At 40.6% G+C, this 25,534-nt stretch overlaps 1 protein-coding gene across 2 annotated transcripts; it reads left to right on the top strand.

Moving 5' to 3' along the window:
• The first annotated feature begins 403 nt into the window (after positions 1–403).
• palmda (palmdelphin a) lies at positions 404–17,019 on the top strand. Of its 2 annotated transcripts, XM_030752391.1 has the most exons (9): positions 404–464; positions 7,301–7,349; positions 7,795–7,875; positions 8,045–8,166; positions 10,598–10,712; positions 10,807–10,831; positions 10,914–11,006; positions 11,190–11,236; positions 12,503–17,019. In XM_030752391.1, the coding sequence occupies exons 2-9, from the start codon at positions 7,305–7,307 to the stop codon at positions 13,544–13,546; spliced, it is 1,572 nt and encodes a 523-aa protein (XP_030608251.1). In that variant the 5' UTR covers positions 404–464; positions 7,301–7,304; the 3' UTR covers positions 13,547–17,019. The 2 variants fall into 2 exon arrangements, with proteins under 2 accessions (XP_030608251.1, XP_030608252.1); XM_030752392.1 differs by lacking the exons at positions 404–464; positions 7,301–7,349 and having other exon boundaries at positions 10,603–10,712.
• The last annotated feature ends 8,515 nt before the right edge of the window (positions 17,020–25,534 follow it).

The following is a 25,534-nucleotide window of genomic DNA, read 5'->3' as shown; positions in this document are numbered from 1 at the left end:
CTGCTCAATTTTATTTCTTTCTTCAAAAGGTTGAATTCAAGTTTTACAAATTTTCAATTTGAGCAGCTGTCACAATACTTTTCTCTGGAGGCGATTATCGGTGTTGTCATTAAATTAATAATATTCTTGGATAAAATTAGTGGATAAATGTTGAAAAAGCTGAAAGAAAAAGAAAACAAAAGAGTAAATGGCACAGCTTTTGTCACTGCTATTGCAAAGTGTAACAATGTACCACTTATCTATTCAGTAATGTTAAATACAATGTAATTATTTCAACGTAACATAACTGAGTTACAAACCTTTTCATGGCTTTATGTTGACGAGTGGCAACACATACCTCGTTCCTATTGGCTGCTGGGTTGACATCTGTTAATCAGCATGCACAGAGCTCCGCCCACCTGGGCTTCCTGCGGGACAGACTCGCGCCGTCCAGCACGAGAGGGAGAGGACTGTCCGCCACGAAGGTGACCTAAACTGCATTTTAAAATATACGTATTTCTTTCATAATAATAATTCATTACGTAAAGTTGAAGTGTTCCATAGTTTTGTAGAGATGTTATGGGATGTCCGCATACTATTATTCAGTGATTAAGGACTCAAAGTTTCCATTATGTAGCACATCTTCTATCCTCCTAAATAAACGAGGCTCAGTCAGCAGGTTTAAAACAGAATATGTTTCACACGCTGGTAAAGGTTGTAGGTATAAAATAAATAAAGGTTATTAATATGCTATGCTAAAGTGAGCTGACTTTATTCTACAAGAGAAACAGAGGAGCACCGTAAGACAAAACGGAAGAGGTGGAGATAATTCCTTAATTCTCTTTAAGCTTCTGTTTCTCCTGACTGCTTGTCCCTGTAGGGCTTAGAGCCCATTGTAGACTCAGAATCCTCCCCTCAGTTTGTACACTGATTCTCACCCTTATTTGGGCTCTCAGTAATGACTGAAGTCTCCTACTCACTAATTAACATCCAATCCAACTTTATTTATAGAGCCTTTTAAAAGACAGCAAAGTTGAACAAAGGGCTTTCCAGATAAAAGACAGCAATACAATACCACACAAAAAATAAACACACAAAAAAATAATAATTTTGAAAGGATTAACCATAAAAGGAGTACTAAAAAATATAAAAGCAGTGCCCAAAATGACTCAAATTAAATCTAGAGACTAGCATTTTGAAATGCCTTAGAGAAAGGGTGTGTTTTTAAGCGAGATTTAAAGACCTCTAGTGTTGGGGCCAGCCGAACATAGAGGGACAACTCATTGCACAGTTTGGTCGCCCCGGTGTTTCAGTCTCAACTTGGGGACAGCAAGAAATAATTAATCAGCCGACCTGAGGGACCTTTGTGGGGTGTATGTGTGTCAGAGGTCTGCTAGGTATGCATTTAGGTCTTGAGTGTGAGTTTTTGTGTACCTTTGATGACAGTCATTGAATTAAAAACAACTCTTTTATTGCACTTGTAACTTTTATTCCTTTGGGATACTGACAAACATTTCCATATTATCTTGTTAACGCATGGTTTTAAATAAGTGGAAGGAGTCTCTGCCCAACCTGATGTCATTTCAAAACCACATTACATCATTTAATAATTGGACGGCGCTAAAGTGCTTTTTTTTTTGTGCCCACAATGCAGTGTATATAGAAGATGAACATAAAAACCCTGAGGTCGCCCATTGGTTTCTGGACCTCAGCACTGGTGCTTGTTTGTTTCATCTGCCATGTTGGTTCTTTGGAGCCAGAAGTGAATGTGGCTGTTTCTGTGTAGTTGATGGTAGAATTTCTTCTGCTTCAATCTGGGACTTTAAGAGAAACACAACATCTTTAGACACGAATAATTGTGTTATCCACAGTACTAATTAACACTGTCTACATTACAGAAAGTACTGATACCATTTGCTGCCTCGCTCCAACATTGTTTTATTATTAGCCATAGCCACTAGCTCACTACCTTAGTGATAACAGACAGCTAATGTGACCATCAGATAGTTGCTAATAGGTAAATGGCTAATGTTAATGTGTGCAGTGGCGGTCCTAGCCTGTTTGGCGCCCTGGGCGAGCATCCCTGCCGGCGCCCCCCCCCCCCCCCCCACAATAGCGATCGCGGCACTACTACACTTGGGGGGTAATGAGCGACTGCTGTGTGTCCGAACATTTGTCAAGATTCGTATTTGTGTTATTTTTTTATCAGGATTCGGGTTCACACAAATACTGTGAATTAATGACCATATTTACAGTATTATAAATGAAATGGACTTTGTGCTCTATCATTTGTGTGCATCTAATTTTATTAGATGCACAGATTCATTCTGTGGAACATGGGGGAAAAAAAACATGGGAGGACAAAAAAAAATATCTGCATATGCATATCTCGCAAAAGTTTTGCGAGATCCCGAGTTACTTTTGCGAGATCTCGCAAAACTTTTCAATATTAGGACATACACTTCGTGTTAATCTTGATATGGCAGTGTCAGTGAGGATCAAAGGTTTGGCGAGGGATTGCCAGCAAAAGTCGCCTTTATTTATAATTCAGCAGTTACTGTTGGCTGTAACCAGGCCCAAACTGTAAAGGCATGAATGAATGAACCCGGCTGACTGTCTCACTCTCACGCCATCACTGCTTCACTGACTCGCACCCCAGGCTGAGAGGAGAAGGGGGCGGGGCAGCGCTGTGTGTGTGTGACGATCGAGTGAAGCAGTGACAGCGAGACAGAGAGAGAATCCCCCGACTGCCCTTTTTCTTCTGTTACAACCTGTCTGACCATGGCAGAAAGCTACATGCAATACACAGCAAGCAGAGGGCGCCCATTACCCCACAAGTGGAGCAGTGCGGTAGGCGCTGCTGCGGCGATCGCAATGCATTGGGGGAAGGGGGGCGGTCATGCCGCCCTAGATGAAATGCCGCCCTGGGCGGCTGCCCATGTCGCCCATATCAGAAACCGCCACTGAATGTGTGCACTGACCAGGTTCATGTTATCTATATAATACATAAACCTTGACTAACCTCCTGAAATGCATCATCAAGTGTTGTGCATTGTTGTGAGGGGAGGGATTGTGTGCCTGCCTGTCTTCAGCAGTGCTCTGTGAAATTGTGTCAGCTGGATGAGCTGAAGCCAGCACATTGGTATCTAGTCTGATAGTCATTTTTAGTACTGATCTTTTTTTCTTTATTGGAAATCTTACCATAGAGTTGTGATAAAGGAGGAAAATAGCTATAGAGACCAAAACAGTTTTTATATCAGGGTGTAAGCTTGCTTCTTAGTGCTGTGAAGTTGGACATTTGAACATGGGAGTCTGTGGGGACTGGGGTGGCTGTGGCTCAGGAGGTAGAGCAGGTCTTCTACTAATTGGAAGGTTGGTGGCTCAATTCCTGGCTGTACCAGTCTGCATGCCAAGGTATCCTTGGGCAAGATAGTGAACCCCAAGTTGCTCTCCAGTGCAACCGCCAGACTGTGAATGTTATATATTAAAGCACATTGAGTGCTCAGCTAGAGTGGAAAAGCACTATATAAGAACCAGTCCATTTACCATTGATTCAGTTTTGGAGCCAGCCTCAAGCAGCTGTCCTCCACTCCAAGGACTGTGGTTACTGGCCCTTCAGCACTGGCTTAATTTTGGTACCTACTTAAGTTTTTGGTTTTTTTGTTTGTTTTTTTCAGAAGATCCATATCTTTTGCACACAACTATATGGAATAATGTTCTTTGTCCATGATGTGTCTCTGTATAATTGATAAGACAACAGAGGAACACAGAGCTCTGCACTGAACAGCAGTTTGATTCTCGCGTACAGCCATATAGATTTATTTCAGTGCTGTTTCTATGCTTCTTAGCAAGATGACACATAAACAGCTGAGCTCAATTTGATGAAAACTGGTGGAGAGGTGGAGCAAAGAGGAACCTGTCGCAAAAGTGGTCAAGTGTGGATCCAGACCAGTTTAATATTGTGCAATAGTGCATTAGCCGGGGTGAAGGATGTGCTGTCTGTGTGCCCTCGTGGTGCTGATTTGATAAGCCACACTTTAAACTCCAGTAGCTATCCTGACTTAAATATATTAGTTAACTTTACTAGGTTATCAAAAATATGCTGTCATAACTTGGATTTATGAAGTAATGTTTACTTCCAATATGAAAAGTGCAAAATACTTAGTGTTTAGAGTGAACATTACTTAATTTAGAGTTAAGCTCACTAGCAACAATAAGTAGCCAGCGTCACTCCCACTTCGCATTCAAAGAAGAAGTGAGCACGCGCAGTTTAGTTTCTTCCGTTCAGCAACCGAACAGGCCAGCCCATAGACCGGTGGGGTGGTGGTTAGCACTGCTGCCTCACAGTTAGAATAACATCTAGAAGGCCTGGGTTTGATTCCATCTTGGCCCAGGCCTCTCTGTCTATGTGGAGTTTGCATGTTCTCCCTGTGTCTGCGTGGGTTTCCTCCCACAGTCCAAAGACATGTAGTTACTGGGGTCAGGTTAACTGGCTACTCTAAATTGCCCATAGGTGTGAATGGTTGTCTGTCTCTCTGTGTTGGCCCTGCGGCAGGCTGGCGACCCTGCCTCTCACCCTATGACAGCTGGGATAGGCTCCAACCCCCCCGTGACCCTGAACAGGATAAGCGGAAGAGAATGGATGGATGTAACACTTTTTTTTTTAAGTGCAATCAGTTTGCAGATTGCTTGTTCAAGCAAATATAACTTAGACATGCTGAGTATGTTATGTGGACTAAACTGAGTAAATATCACATGCAATAATTTAGTAGATTGAAATCATAATTCTGAGTTGTTTTTACTAGGCCAAGAGTACACAATACTTGATTGATTTAGTTGCTTAAACTAATGTATAAGTGTACTCTACAAAGGCAGCACTAGTTAGTACAACTTAAAATACATAGTTCTGTGTACTTGTTTTTTTTTAAGTGCAATCGGTTTACATGCTTTTATTAAGTAATGATAACTAATTGGATTTTACAGTGCAGTGCCCAGTTTTCCAACACTGCAAAGAAAATAAAGAGTTCTGATTTTTCACTTAGTCAGGTCTTAACCACATGGTAGTGATGCTGATGAACCCACATAGTAGCTCTGCCTGTAGTTGGCAAGCAGATGGTTTACACAGATTATCAGCCTCATGGGCAGATTACCTCAGCACTTTAGTAACTGGTTATTTGACAGACAGATAGACTAAAGGCTCTCTCTGCCTTTATTTTGTTGGAGTGAGAGAAAACTTACTGATGGCTTTGGTGTTTTTAGTTAAGTTAGCAGATGACTGTCACAGTGGATGGACTGAGTAAACAGAGAACAGTCTAACTGATCAGAAGCAGGTCACATTAAACGCCTACCTCAGGCTGGAAGCCTTGTTTGATGGAGTTAGGGCAGAATGATCTGCACCCCCCCTTCTTCTGTGCAGATGAACTGGTTTGTGGAGACACTTTCCACTCCTGACCCGAGGCAATGGGTCATTCATAAAGTTCATCTTAAATTGCAGTTTGGTGCAGTTTCTGGACATTAGTGGAAGACTTGACTTTGGTGTAAAATTCATCAACAAGAGCCATCTGAGTTTTAGCAAAGACTTTGGCAGCCGGTGACCTGGGAACAAAAGCTAAAAATATGTGTGTGTCTCCTTTTAAGAATACCCTCCACCCCCCCCAAAGCCCTTTATTCACGTGAACATGTTTGAACCCACTCCACCAACCCTCCTGACTCATGTTGATGATAAACAGACTGCCTCCATTACTCTGCTGTGAGCAGTGAACTGCTAAAAAACTGTTAGAATGAGTACACTTACACCAGGGAGGTGTCAGGAAGTGACAGATCTACTATTATCTAGGTGGCAAAGTGACATGCAGCAGTTGGTATATCTTTAGACGTTTAATTGTGCAAGTTCATGTAAAATAATAACAATATCACAGTATATAATCACAGGAATTCAATTCAATTTTATTTATTTGAAGGACATATCCTGGTCCAAGATTTCTCACAGTGTTACTGGAGGCCAAAGTAATGCTGGTCTCTCTAAAGGTCTGTGCGCATCTGATATACTCTGTCAAGATCTGGCCAGGGCACAGAGCAGGTTGGTGCAGAGCTACCTCCTGACCCAATCTGGTCAATCTAGTGGACTGCACACCAGGAGGCAAACAGTCCCCATCGGTTCACCTAGCCAACCCTAGTGGATGGTGCAAAATCTTGTACTTTTGCACCATCCTGTACAGAATCCTCTCTGCCTCAATCCTGTTGCCTACAAGGATTAGGTATCAAAGTACATAAAGATGGTCCTGACGTCCATTACAATTGACTTTTATTCAAAGGCAGTTAGTTCAAAACATAAATGATTTAACTCTGTTTAAAACTGAAAATACTTTTCCTGAAACCCTTACAAAAAACCCCCCCATAATAACCATGATTAAAACAACAGAAAAGTAACAATATTTCACTTCTTCTCTTTTCATAAAATGTGCTTCCTGCCATTTTGGATTGAGAACAAAATAAACTTCCCAACATGCCAGCCTGTCACATGACATATCCCCAGAAAGTCCAGGATATCCTCTTTGAAGCACAACAGAATTTAATTGACTTTCTTGAAAAACTTAAAAATGTGCATGAAAATAAAATGTCCACTACAGAGGACAAAAGTCAGTGGGTCTTAGGAGGATATAGCGCTTTTCTACTCTACATGAGCACTTAAAGCACCTTATACAGCATGCTTGCATTCACCCGTTTACTCACACATTCATACAAGCACTTTTTTCTACATCTTAGTGCTTTCTGTCTAACATTCACGCACACATTCACACTCCGATGAATACATAAGGAGCAACTCGACGTTCAATATCTTGCCCAAGGATACTTTGGCATGCAAACTGGAGCAGCCAGGAATCGAACCACTAACCTTCCAATTAGTAGATGACCTGCTGTTAAATGCTGTCATGAAGCAACATGAAATTTAACATCCATTTAGTCATGTTGGCTAGTTGTGTTGGCTACATCCTGTATACAGTTTTTATTTATTTTTATTTAATTTATTGTTTTTTATAGTCACTATAGAATGTAGTACAATAACAAGATAACAATACCAACACATTTATAAACTGTACAGCATGTTTTGTTTCATCAATCACCAGAATGCTTGTATTTTAATTCAAAACTCACACTGTGAGTCATTTTAGTTTTGCCCCTGTGGTCTGGCGGCTATAACTAACTGGCTAACCTTGCTGGTCGTGATGGTTATACGTAGCATTGTGAATTAAAGCGGTCTGACAAGGTTGTCTCTCTCTTCTTGTTTCCCGTCTCTTGGCTCTCTGTGTTTGTCCTGAAGCAACATGGAGGAGAGTGACCTGCTCAGAGAGAGACTCCAGGCCATCACTGTAATGTTTCACTCTAACCTGCTCAGTTTAGTCATAGAAGAAACACTCATGTTACAGTTCTATAGAGATCTTCTGCACATAACTATTATTTAACATTTATTCACACTTTTGTTTAGAAGTTTTACAACATCTCTGTTTTTGCAGATGTACACACTGCAATGTTTTACTGCACTGCCAAATAAAACATAGAACTAAGAAAATAAATAAATCTAACCCAGATCTGATCCTAATACTGAATGGGTGCATCACTATTTTCTGAAACCCTTCTTCTGTTTTTTTTTTGTTTGTTTGTTTGTTTGTTTGCTTTGTTGTTTTTTTACCATTTAAAAATATTCAGAGGGTTAGAGTGGTTTAAATATCAATAGAAACTTGACTTATTCTGACAATGCATTATTAATTAATTGTGTTTCATATATTCATTTAAGCTTTTGTCTTTGACAAACAGGAGAAGCATCATATTCAAGAAGACATTAGGAAGAAGAAACTGGAACTGGACCAAGAGAAACTCAAACTACAGCATCTGAAGGTTTGTCTGAATAAATGGTCAGCTATGACAGCAGAGGAGGTGTATTGTAAATAATTTCATTGGCTCTGTATTATCCTAATAGCCTGAACTACAGAGTCCATCAGTTTGAACACCACTGCACTTTCTATTTTTGGATCCACATCGATGATTGTTATGCACTTCTCTCCAGAAAAAGGCTCTGAGAGAGCAGTGGCTGCTGCAAGACTCCCATAATGCAGTCGACTGCACACAGCAGCAGAGCCTTCTGTCCGACCAGCAACAGGCCAGAGCGCTGCAGCTCAGGATCCACAGGTACAAAATGCAGCCCAAACCACATCACAGAGAAACAGATCTTCACCATCAACCAGACCAGGGCATTGTAAGGCCCATGGGCCACATCCAGCCCTTTGGTTGTCCCTGACTATGCCTGCATAAGGCCAGTGGGACATTAGGACTCAACCATAAATAAGAACACATCATGTAGTTAGTCCCATTTCAGGCACCAAACACTTTGATAAACTCCCATTTTTTTGGTATTTTGAGGGAAATCACAATACAACTTTGTGTGTCTCAAAGAGGAGGCCTTTCCACATATAAGGAGAAGATGTTGGTTCTCATTGGCTCTGCCTTTATAAGTGAACAAAAACTCTCAGTGATAAAGTTTAACAACTCCAGATTCTCTCTCAGTGACCCGTCCGCTGTCCTTCATGTTCCTCCTCAAACACTGAACCTGACTTCAGTGCACTTGGTCAAGCCCAAATCAGACTAGATTTCTCTCACTGAGCCAGAAAAAAGAACTGAAAAACTGTTGATGAAGTAACTGACAAAATAGCAGAAGCACTTTGTATGAAGTTAAAAGGGTGAAACTTTGCAAAAACATGCATATTTTCATCACTATTGTTTTTGGGAATGTTGGTGTTTTTACTAAATCTACAAACTGTAGCATTGTTTAATTGTGGCATGACTCTTACCAGGAGCCACGTATTAGAAATGATCAAATTGATATGTAGCAGAATTTAGTTCAGTCCTCCACAAGAGTCCACAAGAGCCCCAGTTTCTCATGGGAAAATTAATTGCCCATTACTGCAATAGACTCTGTAGAACAGATGGATGTACATGCATTGGGTTTGGACTCTACATTACAAAGCCTCGGCATTGTCTTGTAGGCCACTGCTATGTCTGTAAGCAATCAAATTTGAGAGGGTAAACTGTTAAACTATCAGCTAACGTTAGCAAACTGCATCCATAAACTGTGCAGGTAAAATTCAATTCAATTCAATTTTATTTATATAGCACCAAATCACAACAAACAGTTGCCTCAAGGCGTTTGTATTGTGGCTAAAGACCCTACAATAGAGAAAACCCAACAGTCAAACAACCCCCCAAGAGCAGCACTTGGAGACAGTGGGAAGGAAAAACTTCCTTTCAACAGGAAGAAACCTCCAGCAGAACCAGGCTCAGGGAGGGGCAGTCATCTGCTGTGACCGGTTGGGCTGAGGGGAGAGAAAAAAAGAGATGCTGTGGAAGAGAGCCAGAGATTAATATCAATTCATGATTAAATGCAGAGTGGAGTATAAACAAAGTAAATAAGGTGAATGAAAAGAAACAGTGCATCATGGGAACCCCCACCAGCCTAGGCCTATAGCAGCATAACTAAGGGATGGTTCAGGGTCACCTGATCCAGCCCTAACTATAAGCTTGATCAAAAAGGAAAGTTTTAAGCCTAATCTTAAAAATAGAGAGGGTGTCTGTCTCCTGAATCCAAGCTGGGAGCTGGTTCCACAGAAGAGGCGCCTGAAAGCCGAAGGCTCTGCCTCCCATTCTACTCTTAAGTATCCTAGGAACCACAAGTAAGCCAGCAGTCTGAGAGCGAAGTGCTCTGTTGGGGTGATATGGTACTATGAGGTCTTTGAGATAAGATGGGGCCTGATTATTCAAGACCTTGTAGGTGAGGAGAAGAATTTTAAATTCTATTCTAGATTTAACAGGGAGCCAATGAAGAGAAGCCAGTATGGGAGAAATCTGCTCTCTCTTTCTAGTCCCTGTCAGTACTCTAGCTGCAGCATTTTGGATCAGCTGAAGGCTTTTCAGGGAGCTTTTAGGACAGCCTGATAATAACGAATTACAATAGTCCACCCTAGAAGTAATAAATGCATGAATTAGCTTTTCAGCATCACTCTGAGAAAGGATGTTTCTAATTTTAGAAATATTGCGCAAATGCAAAAATGCGGTCCTGCATATTTGACATATCCTGGTCAAAAATGACTCCAAGATTACAAATACACAAACACATGTTCCTGCTAATTAGTACTAAATGACTCAGTGTCAAAGTGCTAGAATTTTACCTTTTCAGAACTGAAATAATTAAAAAAAAAAAAAAAACACTTCTTGTATGGTCTGTATGACAGTCAAAGCCTCACTTTAAGCCTAAACCAAATCCAAACAAATGAGGTGTAACAGGTACAAAAATCACCCCAAAACAGACATTTTCAAAGGGAAACTACACAGAGACCAAAACAATTCTAAAGATGTAAACATCCTTTTGGTGTCGTAAAGTTGAGCATGTCAACAAGAGAGTCTATGAGACTGAATTGCTTTTGGAGCCAGCCTCAGATGGCTTTTAGAGGCACTCCAGTTTTTGGCACTTCCACATTGGCTTCATTTCCCAGCTCTGGAGGTTGCTGCTTCTCATACGATCCCCTGCACCTATTAGTACTCTGCTCCGACTCCTCTGTCTCCTTAGGATAGAAATGGAGGTGGAGTCTCTGGAGAGAGAGGAGTCTATGATTAGCACCAACGAGGGCTTCATCCTCAACAGACTCAAAACTGTGGAGAAAAGTCCAGAAGAAATTATCAAGGTATACACAAAAACACAGACTCACAGATACACAGCTGGAGTTTTGTGCTCCCTTTACTACTTGTTACACTTATTGATTTGTGTCTGTCTTCTAGGAAGCCCACAGTAGCTTTGTTCCCGGTAAGTCCTGTGACATCATTTCTAACCTCTCTGGTGTTACGCAGACCAAAGGTGAACCCGGGCTCTATTTTTGTTCTCCCAGAACCATTGCAGGTCACCACAGTAATCCCAGATGTACCAGAATTCCTCTCTTCACCAGCTAGTGAACGCTCTGAGCCAAACACACCAAGAAAGAGTGAGATCATTTTTCACGTATCAAATGGCATACACTACACATTATACTTCGAAGTGCAGAAGCTGAAATATACAAATTTAGAACTGCATTTGTAGTGTTGCTGCTTAACATGTGAAAAAACGAGTTAGTTTTGAGTTCCAGTGTACGTTAGAACATTTGAACATCTACCTTTGGACTTTTCAGTTCTTGATGTCCCTCTGGAAGAGCTACACCAACACACCACACTCAAGGTATGTGATGATGGCAGGAAATGTTTCTTTTTTGTACTCAACTCTCAACAGGTATTTCTATTACTCTGAGCCAGAGAGGGTGACTCTTACTCTAAGTAATTCGGGTGTTTTTATCATGCAATTTTTATTCTGTTTTGGCTTTGAAACGGATTAGAATCAGAATAATTAGTTCCCTCTAAATGTCACTATGCCTGGTAGCTGCAACTAGCACAGGGGGTGGTTAGGGCTTAGTGAGGAGACTAAGTTGAGCTATTCACCTGCTTTGGCACTTTCTTGAGGCAAGCACAGTGCTGCTGCACACATGCAGCTTTTCACCTCTATTTCAAGAGAGAGAAAAAGACACTAATAAAGGATGTAGCTGACTGCAGACGGTTGTGGATGGGAATAAGTGAACAGATATCAGCTGATATCAATATCGGTAGACTAACATACTTGGTATCAAGGGTTGCAGGTTTTATTAAAAAGATCCCAAAACTTAGGTCCAGCAAACTGCGGGATTATAATAAACTGGTGGAAACACATTCTCGAGAATAGGATACTATAAACAAAACACAACAGAAACTTCATGGTTCACATGTGCTACCTCTAGAGTATTTAGTTTAACTTATACTCACTGCTCACTTGTTTTGTATTCTATTTTATTTCATTTGTTTTATTCATCCTTTCATTCTTCTCTGTACTGAGCTGCTGTAATGTGCAAATTTCCCCGTCGTGGGATCATTACAGTTTTATCTTATCTTATCTTTCTACAAGAATGTCATTTCTCAGAAATCGCTGCTACTCTAACAAGTTCACAATAAAAGGGTATGATGCACATAAATGTAATTAATTGGAAAACTGATGTTTCTTGCAGTGTTTCCCACAATATTAGATTTTACTTACAGCATTATTGGGGAGGTGCACCCACTGTTTCTTGAATAAGAAACAAATTAATGATAATAAATAAAGGAGCAAAACTGTCTCTCAAGTGAGTTCCTTATCATACTGACTCCAATTGCAGGGACAGTACTCCTTGTTCTGCTCAGTGGACTGTACTCAGTCAGACTCATGAGTAGCTGTAAATATACTTGAGTCTCCCACCCAAACAAAGTCTATGTGTGGGAAAACACTGAACATCCCGAGCTCAAGAACATTACACAGCAAAAGCAGAAATGTCTGTTTCCAATCCTGTTGACAAACTACTGGCATTGTAGGCATGTGTTCTTTTGTCAAGTTTGAATTCCTTCTAGTGTCTGAATTGTGAATCCTGGCTTTTTGTACTTCTAGGGGTCACATGACCAGCTATCAGACAATGAGGTGGAACATTTGCTGAGAAGTGCTACAGTGCATCACCAAGTAAAGTACCAAAACTGTTGCCAACATTCCAGGACGAGGGAGGAACAAAGCTTTTCCAGCCACCGAGATGAGAGGGACAGAAACCAGGCAGGACACTGTGATAAGCATGTCCTCAGAAGACACATAGCAGAGAAAGACTTTAGTTGTAGTGAAAACTGGCAGAGAAAACCACACAGTGAGCATCGCTATAGTAGCCAGGAAAGCTGTTACATCAGAAATGAAGGCAGGAACAAGCAAACCATTCTGAAGGAAAGTCGTTACAAGGCACTGGATCATCTCTGTCGCAACCAACAAGACTGTCACTACAGTTCATACCAATTGAGGAATTGCCACAGTATTCAGGAAGGTGGACCTGCTTGCCACCACCTCAGCAGCATAACCAGAAGCAGCAGTAGGATGAATGGAAGCAGATCCAATGGCTATCATCCTCTTAGCTCACACGACCAGGAAGTACTAACAGCCTATCAGCCACAGTTCAGCTACACCCCCAGTTATATTCCTCCTACTGATTATATCAGTGAGGAACATTACTGCTACTGCCTGCCATCATACAAGCCAAACAGGCAAACAGAGAACAGCCACAATCGAGACACCGCTCAGTACAGGGACCCCACTTACCCTCACAGTGTGCCCTCCCCCCTCTACCGAGATGACCCCCCTTACACAATCCTTAACACCTTGGACACTACTGAGCCAATCACAGCCATCTTCATGGGGTTTCAGACAGCACGGGATGACAGCAGGCAGGTTCAAGGGTTTGAAGGCTCCCTCAAGGCCGAGCTGGTCATCGTTGAAGATAATGAAGACTTTAAAGACAGCAACATGAAGGATAAGAGGAGCCACGGCCACATTCGAACAGGAAGTACGAGCAGTGGAACCATGCAGGGAGTTGGAGACAGGCACACAGAGAGACGGGTGGGACCAGGTATTAGAAAGATCCAGAAAAACCAACAATCGTGCTGTAGTCTCTGCTAACTGGACTAAAAAAATGTGTGGCTTAGTGTCCGACGCTGAGTCGAGTCTGCTGAACTAATGACTTTATTGCAATGCCTAATTTATTTAACACGGTGGTGCTTGAAATGACCTGTTCTGCTGCAGTGCTCATTGACTGCTTTTGTGAAAGGGAAGATGTGAAATCATCATCAGGGCTTCAGCTGTCATATTAGGTGTGATTAACACATTCTCTGACAAGTGCTGCAAAAAAAAGAACCCTATTTAATTTGGCTGCTGAGGGTAAATGTGTCCTCACAGGATCAGATTGTCAACTCTATCACATACTATTGTATGTCTACTGTCTGTGCATTCAACACACTTATTGCTCACCATGCACCCTACCATCCAGATCTGTCTCCCTGCTCCACCATCAACCCTCACAAAAAGAAATTCAAGCTGTGATCCACCTCCAGGTTATGTTGGCACATGGCATTGAAGAAGATACTAATAGAGAGATTACGTCCTTAAACTTAGATACAGCACTGTCAGAAAGACATCTACTGTAATGAAATGTATTCCCCACTGCTGTGTGATCCATTGTGGTAAATTTAAATGTTATCAAGAAATGATCAGACAAAAGAAGGTTTTCAGGGAATCATGTTTAATGTTCAGTTTCAGCTGAAACTGATTAACAACCCCCTCTGCTACTGAAACTGACCAGATTAATATCCCAGACATGTAATTGACTTGATGCTCCTTCCTTGAATTTTGTGAGCAGTGTATTTATGTTTTTGTCCTAATATCTCAGTGGGTTTGTTTGGGACAACCAAAAGGCAGGATGCAGCCTGCAGGACATACAATGCTGAGGTCGGCTCTAAGCAGACATCCTTGGACCTTCCAGTTTGTTTTGACCATGCATTCGTAATCAGATACAATCCCAGCCATAAATGTACACATTAGTGGGGGTGATGAGTGCGCGAGTCCTCCCTGTTATTACCTTATGACTTGAGATGTGATTAGCAGTGTTGGGTTTATTACTCAAAAAAAGCAATTTGTTACACAGTACGTGTTGCTTTTCTTAAAAGTAAAACAGCACAGGGAAAGTAATTTCTCACACTACTCATTACATTACTTTCATGTTACTCCATAAAATGACCTGAAGAGCATCGTCTCATAATTACCACTTAACAATATAAACCGTTGGGTACAGTTTTACACACAACACAAATCCCAATCGGAATGAGGACACACAGGATATGTATGTGCGCAGGTGCTTTATACAACATGCCTCATTCACACAGTGCTTTCTATCTAACATTCACACACATTCATAATCAGTTGCACAGGAGAGCAACTCGGGGTTCAGTATCTTGCCCAAGGACACTTTGGCATGCATACTGGAGCAGCCAGGGATCGAACCACCAACCTTTTGCTCTACCTGCTGAGCTACAGCCACCCCCATGAACCCAAAGCCAGCAACTTTTTGTAGGGTCTTTATCTTACAATATAAAGCACCTTGAGGTGACTGTTTGTTGTGATTTGGTGCTATATAAATAAAATTGAACTGAATTGAATTGAACAAAAAGTTGAAAACAAGCCCAAAGAGATTTCAGAGTGATTGCCAAAGTGATTCTACTGTAGAAACATGAGCAGGTAGAAACAGAGGCTGCAAGCCACATAGGGTTCAGAGGGGATTTTGGGTTACATACATAGGCCCCACAAAGACCTGATGCAGAAGTATAATTCAGGCCTAAGGCAACATTTCCCAAACGTTGTGTAATAATGTTTTCTTGACAATATAACTTTTGGTAAAAATGACCATTCCGAGAACATTCCACAAATGTTTCCTGGATTTTCAAACCCGTTGTTTAGGCAACGTTCCACAAATGTTTCCCAGACCTTTGAACCCACCGTTCGGGTGACATTCTGTGAAGCTTCCCCTGGACCTTCACTTTCACCATTCAAGTGTACGCTGTCTTCCCTGGCAGTCGTTCACGGTGATGTTCCCATTTTTCTTCCCACTACCCCCGTTGTTGGCAGCGGCTCCAGCTGTTGCTGCTCTCGGGAGGTTGTGTTAGCCAGTGTTACAAACGTAACAAGATCACCATTAGCCTGCTTCTGCATCAGGTCTTTACTACATACGTAGTAATTGGTAATCACAATCATTGCGGGGTGCGTCAACCTGACATGTAGTTACATTTCTCTAGAGGGTCACATCAGGTTATGTCATAGGTCATGGCGTTAGGGTTCAGAGGGGATTTCTGGTTACGTACGTAAGCCCTACAAAGACCCGGTGCAGAACCATAATTCAGGCCGCAGCAGCAACTGACACATCTGCCCAGGAGCAGCAACCTGCTAGTTGACCACACTTACAGCTCCTACCTGGTGATCTGGTCCTGGTAGTGCAGGGGGAATCACGATCCTAACTCTCGTGTTATTCGTTCCTGAATCACTATCCATACCACTGCTTCTAATTATTAATAATATCACAGATATCAGCATCTATTAGCAATCATAATACAGGAAAATGCTTTTAACAGATCAAATGGAATAAATATGACTGATAACAGCAATTAGTAAAGGCGATCCAAATGTAATTAAATATTGGTTAAAAAAAATTCCATATGTTTACAATATTCAACAAAGCACAGTTTCCCATTGTTTACAATGTAAACAATGCAAGATTTTAGGCACAACTGTCAGGTACAGTGCAACAATATCCAAAATAAATCTAGTTTATAGGATTTCGTTCCACAAAACCAGATTATAGAATGTCCCCTGAAGTTTATTCTGCACTTAAATTTAGATACGCTTAAAGACAGAATTTTTGGTTTTTGTTTTAAGAAATACACATTTTGATCCATTTATTTATTAAACATGTTTTTATCTAACGTATTCCACTGTTGAGTGTATCAGGAATCAGATCCTCTGCAGGCACTGAGTCTGTGCAATAAAGATAAAGTTGGATCTCAGCAGAATCCACATTTAACAAATTGTTTACAGACTTCTCTGAAGTGAAGCTTCCTTTAAGATTTCACACATTGTAGCTCACATACCCAGAGAAGGACACGGTGGTTTTCTTTCCATAACATATTTTTTTAAGTTCTGTGGCTCTTTTACAATGACTGGAGGAAGAACAGAGTTGGGACAAACAGTGGCCCAAAGATGCTGTACAGGACTGAATAATGATGTCACAGTTTCCTTCAGTCACCTTGTGGTGATCTAACAGTCATCACCAAGTTTGATCAAGTCAGAGTTTCCTGAACAACCAACACATCTGTGAAAAAGACAAAGAGAAAAATAGATGTTTTGTTTAAACAAAAAGTTTTACAAAAATACTCTTTTCCTGCTTGTAGCTTTTTAAACTCTGTGGTTGCAATAGACATTTTTTTTTCTCTTTAGTCATCAAATTCTCGTAGACTCACAAATCTGCTTTATATTTCTCTGACTGCTTCTGTAAATGTGTCCCAATTCCATCCAGCTCAACACAAACTTAAATAAATGCATGTGCAGTATTTATGTGATTTCTATACAAGTCACACATCACACGACTCCTCAGTCTACAAAAGCTATGACATGAAAATATGTTCATTTCATAGCACAGTGTGGCTATGACAGTGCTGGTCACGTCAAAGATTTATTGTTGACATCCACTATAGTGCCAAAAGTATTCATTCATCCGCCTTCACACGTATATGAACCTGAGTGAAGTCCCATTCTTAATCCACAGGGTTTAATATTATGTCGGCCCACCCTTTGCAGCTGTAACAGCTTCAACTCTTCTGGGAAGGCTTTCCACAGGTTTAGGAGTGTTTATGGGAATTCTTGACCATTCTTCCAGAAGCACATTTGTGAGGTCAGACACTGATGTTGGAGAGAAGGCCTGGCTCACAGTCTCCACTCTAATTCATCCCAAAGGGATAACACCTGTGGCCGTGGAAGTGATTGGAACACCTGAATTCAACACTTTGGATGGATGAATGAATATCTTTGGCAAAATAGTGTATAATTTCCCTAATTATATTCCAAGATGGGGAGAAAGATCTGTTAAGAACACCAGATTACTGTATGGCAGAACATCCAGGCATGACATGATGCTGGATGAATGACAACAGTGGAAACACTGATACTTTACTGATTAGATATATGTTACAATGTGGATGTATACCTGTAGAAGATATTTTTCTCAGGAGGTATTTTTAGATGGTTTGCTGAGGGATCCGTCTCCTGTACTGCTGTCAGGTGGCTTCTTTGTGCTCTAAGTTTGCTGATAGACATGTTGGACAAACAGACAGACCTCTTCCGCAGTAGACAGCTTGACTTACGTTAACTAGTAGTGACTTCATGGATTTCTTTACAAATAAAATTACAAATAAAATTTTAGACATTCGAGAAAAAATTATTCATAACCATCTCAAAGATTATTCTTCATGTTCGGCTGCTTTCAGCACTGCTGGTATTTGTTTAGACTCTTTTGCTCCAGTTTATCTTTCAGAGTTAACTTCAATAGTTACTTCCTCCAAACCAGCAACATGTTTGTTAGATCCCATTCCTACTAGACTGTTCAAAGAAGTCTTTCCAATTATTGATGCTTCAATCTTAAAAATGATCAATCAGTCTTTATTAGTTGGCTATGTACCACAGACCTTCAAGGTGGCTGTAATTAAACCTCTGCTTAAAAAGCCATCACTTGACCCAGCTGTCTTAGCTAATTATAGGCCAATCTCCAACCTTCCTTTTCTCTCAAAGATTCTTGAAAGAGTAGTTGTAAAACAGCTAACTGATCATCTGCAGAGGAACGGTTTATTTGAAGAGTTTCAGTCAGGTTTCAGAATTCATCACAGTACAGAAACAGCATTAGTGAAGGTTACAAATGATCTTCTTAGAGCCTCTGACAGTGGACTCATCTCTGTTCTTGTCCTGTTGGACCTCAGTGCAGCTTTTGATACTATTGACCATAACATTCTATTACAGAGATTAGAGCATACTATAGGTATTAAAGGTACTGCACTGCAGTGGTTTGAATCATATTTATCTCATAGACTCCAATTTGTTCATGTAAATGGGGAGTCTTCTTCACACACTAAGGTTAATTATGGAGTTCCACAGGGTTCTGTGCTAGGACCAATTTTATTTACATTATACATGCTTCCCTTAGGCAGTATTATTAGAAAGCACTGCATCAATTTTCATTGTTATGCAGATGATACTCAGCTTTACCTATCAATGAAGCCAGATGACACACATCAATTAGTTAAACTGCAGGAATGTCTTAAAGACATTAAGGCCTGGATGACCTCTAATTTCCTGCTTCTAAATTCAGATAAAACTGAAATTCTTGTTCTCGGCCCCACAAATCTTAGAAACATGGTGTCTAACCAGATACTTACTCTGGATGGCATTACTTTGGCCTCCAGTAACACTGTGAGAAATCTTGGAGTCATTTTTGACCAGGATGTGTCCTTCAATGCACATATTAAACAAATATGCAGGACCGCTTTTTTGCATTTGCGCAATATTTCTAAAATTAGAAACATCCTTTCTCAGAGTGATGCTGAAAAGCTCATTCATGCATTTATTACTTCTAGGCTGGACTATTGTAATTCATTATTATCAGGCTGTCCTAAAAGCTCCCTGAAAAGCCTTCAGCTGATCCAAAATGCTGCAGCTAGAGTACTGACAGGGACTAGAAAGAGAGAGCAGATTTCTCCCATATTGGCTTCTCTTCATTGGCTCCCTGTTAAATCTAGAATAGAATTTAAAATTCTTCTCCTCACATACAAGGTCTTGAATAATCAGGCACCATCTTATCTCAAAGACCTCATAGTACCATATCACCTCAACAGAGCACTTCGCTCTCAGACTGCTGGCTTACTTGTGGTTCCTAGGATACTTCAGAGTAGAATGGGAGGCAGAGCCTTCAGCTTTCAGGCGCCTCTTCTGTGGAACCAGCTTCCAGCTTGGATTTGGGAGACAGACACCCTCTCTATTTTTAAGATTAGGCTTAAAACTTTCCTTTTTCATCAAGCTTATAGTTAGGGCTGGATCAGGTGACCCTGAACCATCCCTTAGTTATGCTGCTATAGGCCTAGTCTGCTGGGGGGTTCACATAATGCACTGTTTCTCATTCACCTTATTTACTTTGTTTATACTCCACTCTGCATTTAATCATTAATTGATATTAATCTCTGGCTCTCTTCCACAGCATGTCTTTCTCTCCCCTCAGCCCAACCGGTCGCGGCAGATGACTGCCCCTCCCTGAGCCTGGTTCTGCTGGAGGTTTCTTCCTGTTAAAAGGGAGTTTTTCCTTCCCACTGTCGCCAAGTGCTGCTCATAGGGGGTCGTTTTGACTGTTGGGTTTTTTCTGTATTATTGTAGGGTCTTTACCCACAATACAAAGCGCCTTGAGGCGACAGTTTGTTGTGATTTGGCGCTATATAAATAAAATTGAATTGAATTGAATTGACTTCACAGTAGGAAATACAGGTGGAACTATGACGGCTGCATTCCAAGTAGGAGAGGTCCTTCTTTTATGGATCAGCCTGCTTTTTTTTTTAGCCTGCTGTGTTAGGGTGGACAGCTACAAATAACAGGTACAGCCTATAAGGTAGATCAGCTGAAGGCTGCTGGTTTGAATCCAGGTACAAAGCATAAAACACTATTGTTTCTTCCCTTTGGAATGGGTGGTCACAGGTTGAACTCAGCAAAATAATAATATTTTGGAAACAGTTCACAAGCCGAGCAGGTAAAAATACCAGAAATAATATAAATAAATATTAATAAATTTATAATAAATATTCTAACTATATTTTACCTAATTCTGACTGTCAGGGTTCTACTTATTATTTTTTAAAAAGTTGAAAACTGTTATGCTGACACTCTTCTTTGAGGTTTATTGGTGGTTGGAAAACTACAAATTGGTACACTACCGCCACCAAGTGGTAGGAGGTACAGATCTAAATGCCGAGTAGCAAATGGAAAAAAAAAAATCTCCTCAGTCAAATTAGTATTCTAAGACACACATATGTTATTTCATAGCATTAATACATTTATATTTGCATACAACACATAAAATTAAAGCATAACCCCAAAACCTAAATTTGTTTAACCTGTTTTTCTCATATTATGTGAAAAGCTTAGAGGAGCTTCAGGGAAGATTCTGGGAACGCTGCCCAAAGGTTCCCTGAAGGTTCTACAAAACTTACCTTTAGATATCCTTTAAGCAATGTTCCCTGAAGATTCTCTGAAGGTACTTCAAGACTGACCTCCAGGGAACATTCCTAGAATGTTCTCCAAAGTGTAACCTTCAGGGAACCTTTAGGGAACGTTCCCTGAAGGTTACTGTTTGCTGGGTTGTTATCTGTTGAAGATCAGGCTCTGGCTGCTGGGCCGGCATTGGCACACACTCAGCTTTAACAGTACTCTGGCTTTTTGGCTGGCTTTGTGTTAGCGTGCTGTCTGTGCAGATGTGTGCAAAGAGACAAAGTTGTGCTTTCTGTCCTGGACACAGTTTCCACTTTACCATTGTGCACTTGTCCACACCTCAAATGTTGTAGACCACTCCACCATTTTCCTCCTCCTGCACACAAACTAAAATCAGTAATTGTCTCTGTCAGTGTGTCAAGGTTTTTTTTGTTTTTTTTTTTGGTCCCCCAAATCTATTAATTAATCGTAAAAGTAATAAATTAAACAATAGCAGTAGACACAATATTGGGTTTTAATGTTAGCAGAAAATGGATCTCTGGAGCTTACATGTACACAAATGCAGAGCCCCGTACTGTGGCTCCCTCTGCTGGTGATAATGTGCTGGGGTGACCTAGTTCATAAAGATAGCTGAGGGTGCCGGCAAAGTTGGACCTAGATGTTACCCATAATTCAGTTCACACTGCACGGACTGTACTGTCCTGTGCTGTACAGCATATTCTGCACTGAGGTGCCCAAAATGGGTTTGATGGTACCAAGAAAATACTGACAACTACTGACAGATGGCAGTTCAACAGCAGAATGAACAAGTGTGATGATTATTATTGTCAGCATGACTTCATTAACCCCTCAGGTCCACATGTTTCATTTCTGCTTTCTCAGTCAATCATATGGAGCTGAGAAACAATATTCATAGTGACCAAATCATTTGCTGAAAGTGTACGCTTAAAGCATCTGTAAAACAGCTGTGCTGTAAATACCTGCCAGTATAATCTTAATTTGTCAGTTTTTAATTAACCTTTTTGTTTTGACTCTCTTTACATTTTTATACTACCTTTCCTGTTTGCCTGCAGCATGTGAGATGGAGATGATGATGCTAATAAACCTGTTACTTTGATGGGAACAGCTCGTCCTGTGTGAGCTGCTCTAATCATCACCACTATAACACATTACTGACTGTGTGTGTGTGTGTGTGTGTGTGTGTCTGTGACATTAATCCTTTATGACATGGATCAGCTCAGATGTCCCCCACAGAGTCACGGTGCTCTCAGTGTCTGTTAGTCTCTCATCTCATTAAAGCAGCATTCATGTGCATCAAGTTTAATGTCATTAATGCAGGTACCCATATCACTGGCTCTGACACACAGCCAGCATTCATTTATCACTGCACATAATGTGGTTATTGTTGGTATTGTGACTGCAGATGTACCAAACACTGATCCTGGAACTGGAAAGGCTGGATCAGTCAGACGAGTCAGGGAGACATTTGAATCTTTGCCATTAATTTGTTGGGTAATTATTCAGTTATTTTTTTAACATGTATAAACATATTCAGCTCAATTTCAATTCAGTTTCAGTCATACAGCAAAGTGATGAAGTAATAAACAATTAAATGGCATCTATAAATATACATTGTGTCATCATCTAGTTTGCCGACATCCCTCTCATTCAGAGCACAGTCACTGTTCACCTCATTGTAATGAACTTAGTTTAGCTTAGATTAATTACCAAACATCAATGCTTTGCAAGAAGGTCTTACTCTCTGAGGGCGTTCAGATCTCCATCTGTCTTTTTCTGATCAGTCATATCTTCAAGTAAACTCATCGGAGGGAGTTTTTTAGATTTAGTGGCCTGTGGACAGCACTGTGGACAGCACTGTGGACAACACTGTGGACAGCACTGTGGACAACACTGTGGACTGCACTGTGGACAACACTGTGGACAGCACTGGGGGCAGACATTCCTCCCCCTCACTCTCTCTTTCTGATCAGTTCACTGAGCAAAGGAGCAGATACAGAGTGAGGTGAGATCGCTTTATATGTACATTTTGACAAAATCCCACCACAGTCCTCCAGCCAACACCCCCACACTTGAATCTGTTTGTCATTACCAAAATTCAGAAGATGAAAACGTGGTATTCAGCACACCACCAGAAATGTTCCCCTTTTTTTGTTGGACAAATATACTGTAATTAGAGCTCAAAATATAAACCCAGTTCTAACTAATGAGTCTAAAGAGTTACTGTCTCGTGGTCATCGTCAGCAAATGAATTTCTTTCATCAGCTGTTTTCTTGAACACAAATAAGCTGTAAGTGCAGAATAAGGCAGTATTTGACAATCAGTACCAACAGCCAGCATGCTATATTTCTGACTCCGTGTCTTTAATGTCTCTTTGTGTCAGACTAACTTTGTACTCTTCACTTTCAGTGAACAGATTCAGGGAAACAAGGTGTTGCACAAAAGAATTTCTGATCAGGAGAATGGACTGAATATATGGTAAATGGTAAATGGACTAGTTCTTATATAGCGCTCTCAGAGCGCTTATACAACATGATGTGACTGTCACTGCACAGCTGAGCCCTGAATCGTTTTATTTTTAATGAAATATTTCTAGTGATTTGACACAATTAAAAAGATGTGTGCTGAAGATCTTAAGGAGGTGAAGACTGCATAGTTAGTGTAACTCGTCAGTGCTACAACAGAGCCCTTAAGTGTAAAAAGTGTCCCAGATTAGGCCCACATGTGTCTGCTGTCTGGATAATCTTTCCTTTTATTTGGTTGATTTAGGTGGTGTTTGTGTTGTGCTGTACAAGGAAAAGTACTAATATATATACATTAACCTCATGTCCACCAGTTTGTGAGAGAGCCACTCTGAATTGAGCTAAATGCTAAACAAGCATAACTCAAAGATGTTAGCATATCTGTGTTTGTTACCCAAACACAGATATGCTGGATGTTATCATTAGCCATGTTTGTGTCTGACAGTGGTTGATGGAGGATAAAGAAACACTGAGCAGCACTCAGGAGTCACAGACTTTATTGAAGATCACCACACCTTTCATTTGGCAATAATAAATGAGGCAAACAAACTAATGAACAGAGTAAAGAACACTGAGGAGGAAAACAGTCCACACAGAAGATTAGAACCGGTTCCCTCTGCACTCTCTGGGCGGTGGCATGAATGGTACCACACCTGCGAACTACGTCTGAAATCAGGACTAAATGCACTTTCTCTCCAAATCTAAAGCAAATGACTCTAAAAAATTAAATGCGGATGCAAATAAACTAAAACTAAAACCGGAGCCAATCTAGGCATGGATGTGGGTCCAAGTCCTCAGCTGGCATGAAAATACAGGCTGAACACTGAGCGTACAGCAGAGTGTAATACAGGTTATCATACAGTATTACAGCAACACAGAAACATGCTGACCTTTCATCCTGTCCTTACGCACAGTGCATTCAATACATCTCAGAACTCATGTCACAACACAGAGATTTAAGGAGCATATTCAAACTTTTTCAAGTCTACCTTAATAGAACATGTAAGTGCAATCCGCAAAATAAAAATACTGAATGACTGACCTCTGTGACAGGGGGTCTAGGGTGGGGCTGTTGCACCTTGTGTCTAAACCAAAGTTTTCTCACACAAAATGACCCTAAAAGTTCGTCTGCATGGGAACCAAACAGACCTGAGTCTGAGCTGAATTTACAGACACATTTGTTTTCTATATTTCAGTTTCCTATATGTGGTCAGCAACAAGCCAACCGATTTGAGTATTTGAGCAGTAAACTGAGGGCAACTAAATCTCTATCAAAGGGAAGACTTAAGACATCACAGGTGGTAACCATACCCGAACCCTGAAAACTGGATAGTTCTTGAATGATTGTTTTCTTTGTTGCCTGATTGAAAGGACTTGGTAGAGGGGTTAATATCCACAAGGTAACTAAGAATCTATCCAGGGTTAGGGTTCAGAAATTAGTAGGTATTATCATCTAACTGAAGTCTCATACATTCATTTCAGCATTGCAGTTTTCTATTTGGATCTTCCAAATATAATTCTATAAAAAGAACCCAAATCCTACCTCTGACCCTAGACCGGTCACCGGTGACATGGTGGATGAAGAAGAGGTTAAATAACATGTGGACCCTGGTGGTAAATTCAAGCTGTTTCCTCAATCAGCACCAGCATTTACTGTAGCAGTTATTATTTTGCAGAAATGTTCTTGAAGAACTCTAAAGGTTTCTCCTTCATGCCAAATCAAATTGTTGGTGCACAAGAAACAAAAGCCCTGACTTAAGGATTTAAATCCTTGTTTGCTTTTGAGAACACATTTACTATCAAAATTCAGAGTCACTGATGTGAAACCACAAAATAACCTGTTTAAATTCACTCTGCTGAGTCCTCAGCAGAGGTTGAATCACGTTGGAGTTCGAAACAGCAGCCCGTCGCATAAGTGCCCTAAGGAGCCGTTCACCGAGTCATTAAGGTTCCTAAATTTGCTCCTCTGATAAAAGATTTGCTGGTCAGTTAGAACATTATAGCTCTGTTATTAAGATTCAAAGCCTCTTAACCAGCCTGCGTGCCAGCTGTTAGTTTTAAGTTTGTACTTGATTAGGATTCCTGTGTGTTAGTAGTAGTAGTACTTTCTGTAAATCCTATAAACTTAATTTCACTTCTCAAATATCACTGTGTTCGTCTGCTATATGATATATTTAACTGAAATTCCTGATCTGAACAACCAATGATTTATAAAGGAAAATCGTGAAAATTATCAGGGTGCCCAAACTTTTGCATACCACTGTAATAACCTTCATTTAGCAATCCT

The sequence above is a fragment of the Archocentrus centrarchus genome, chromosome 17 (assembly GCF_007364275.1).
Source record: "Archocentrus centrarchus isolate MPI-CPG fArcCen1 chromosome 17, fArcCen1, whole genome shotgun sequence".
Taxonomy (NCBI): domain Eukaryota; kingdom Metazoa; phylum Chordata; class Actinopteri; order Cichliformes; family Cichlidae; genus Archocentrus; species Archocentrus centrarchus.
The sequence above is the reverse complement of the archived record's forward strand: the minus strand, read 5'-3'. Positions and strand labels throughout refer to the sequence as shown.

Bases quoted from the DNA above. Each gene is read 5' to 3' on its own strand.
- palmda (XM_030752391.1), top strand. From the start codon at position 7,305: ATGGAGGAGAGTGACCTGCTCAGAGAGAGACTCCAGGCCATCACT. The intron at 11,007-11,189 runs GTGAGATCATTT...TGGACTTTTCAG, and splicing joins GCCAAACACACCAAGAAAGA to TTCTTGATGTCCCTCTGGAA. The intron at 11,237-12,502 runs GTATGTGATGAT...TTGTACTTCTAG, and splicing joins ACCAACACACCACACTCAAG to GGGTCACATGACCAGCTATC.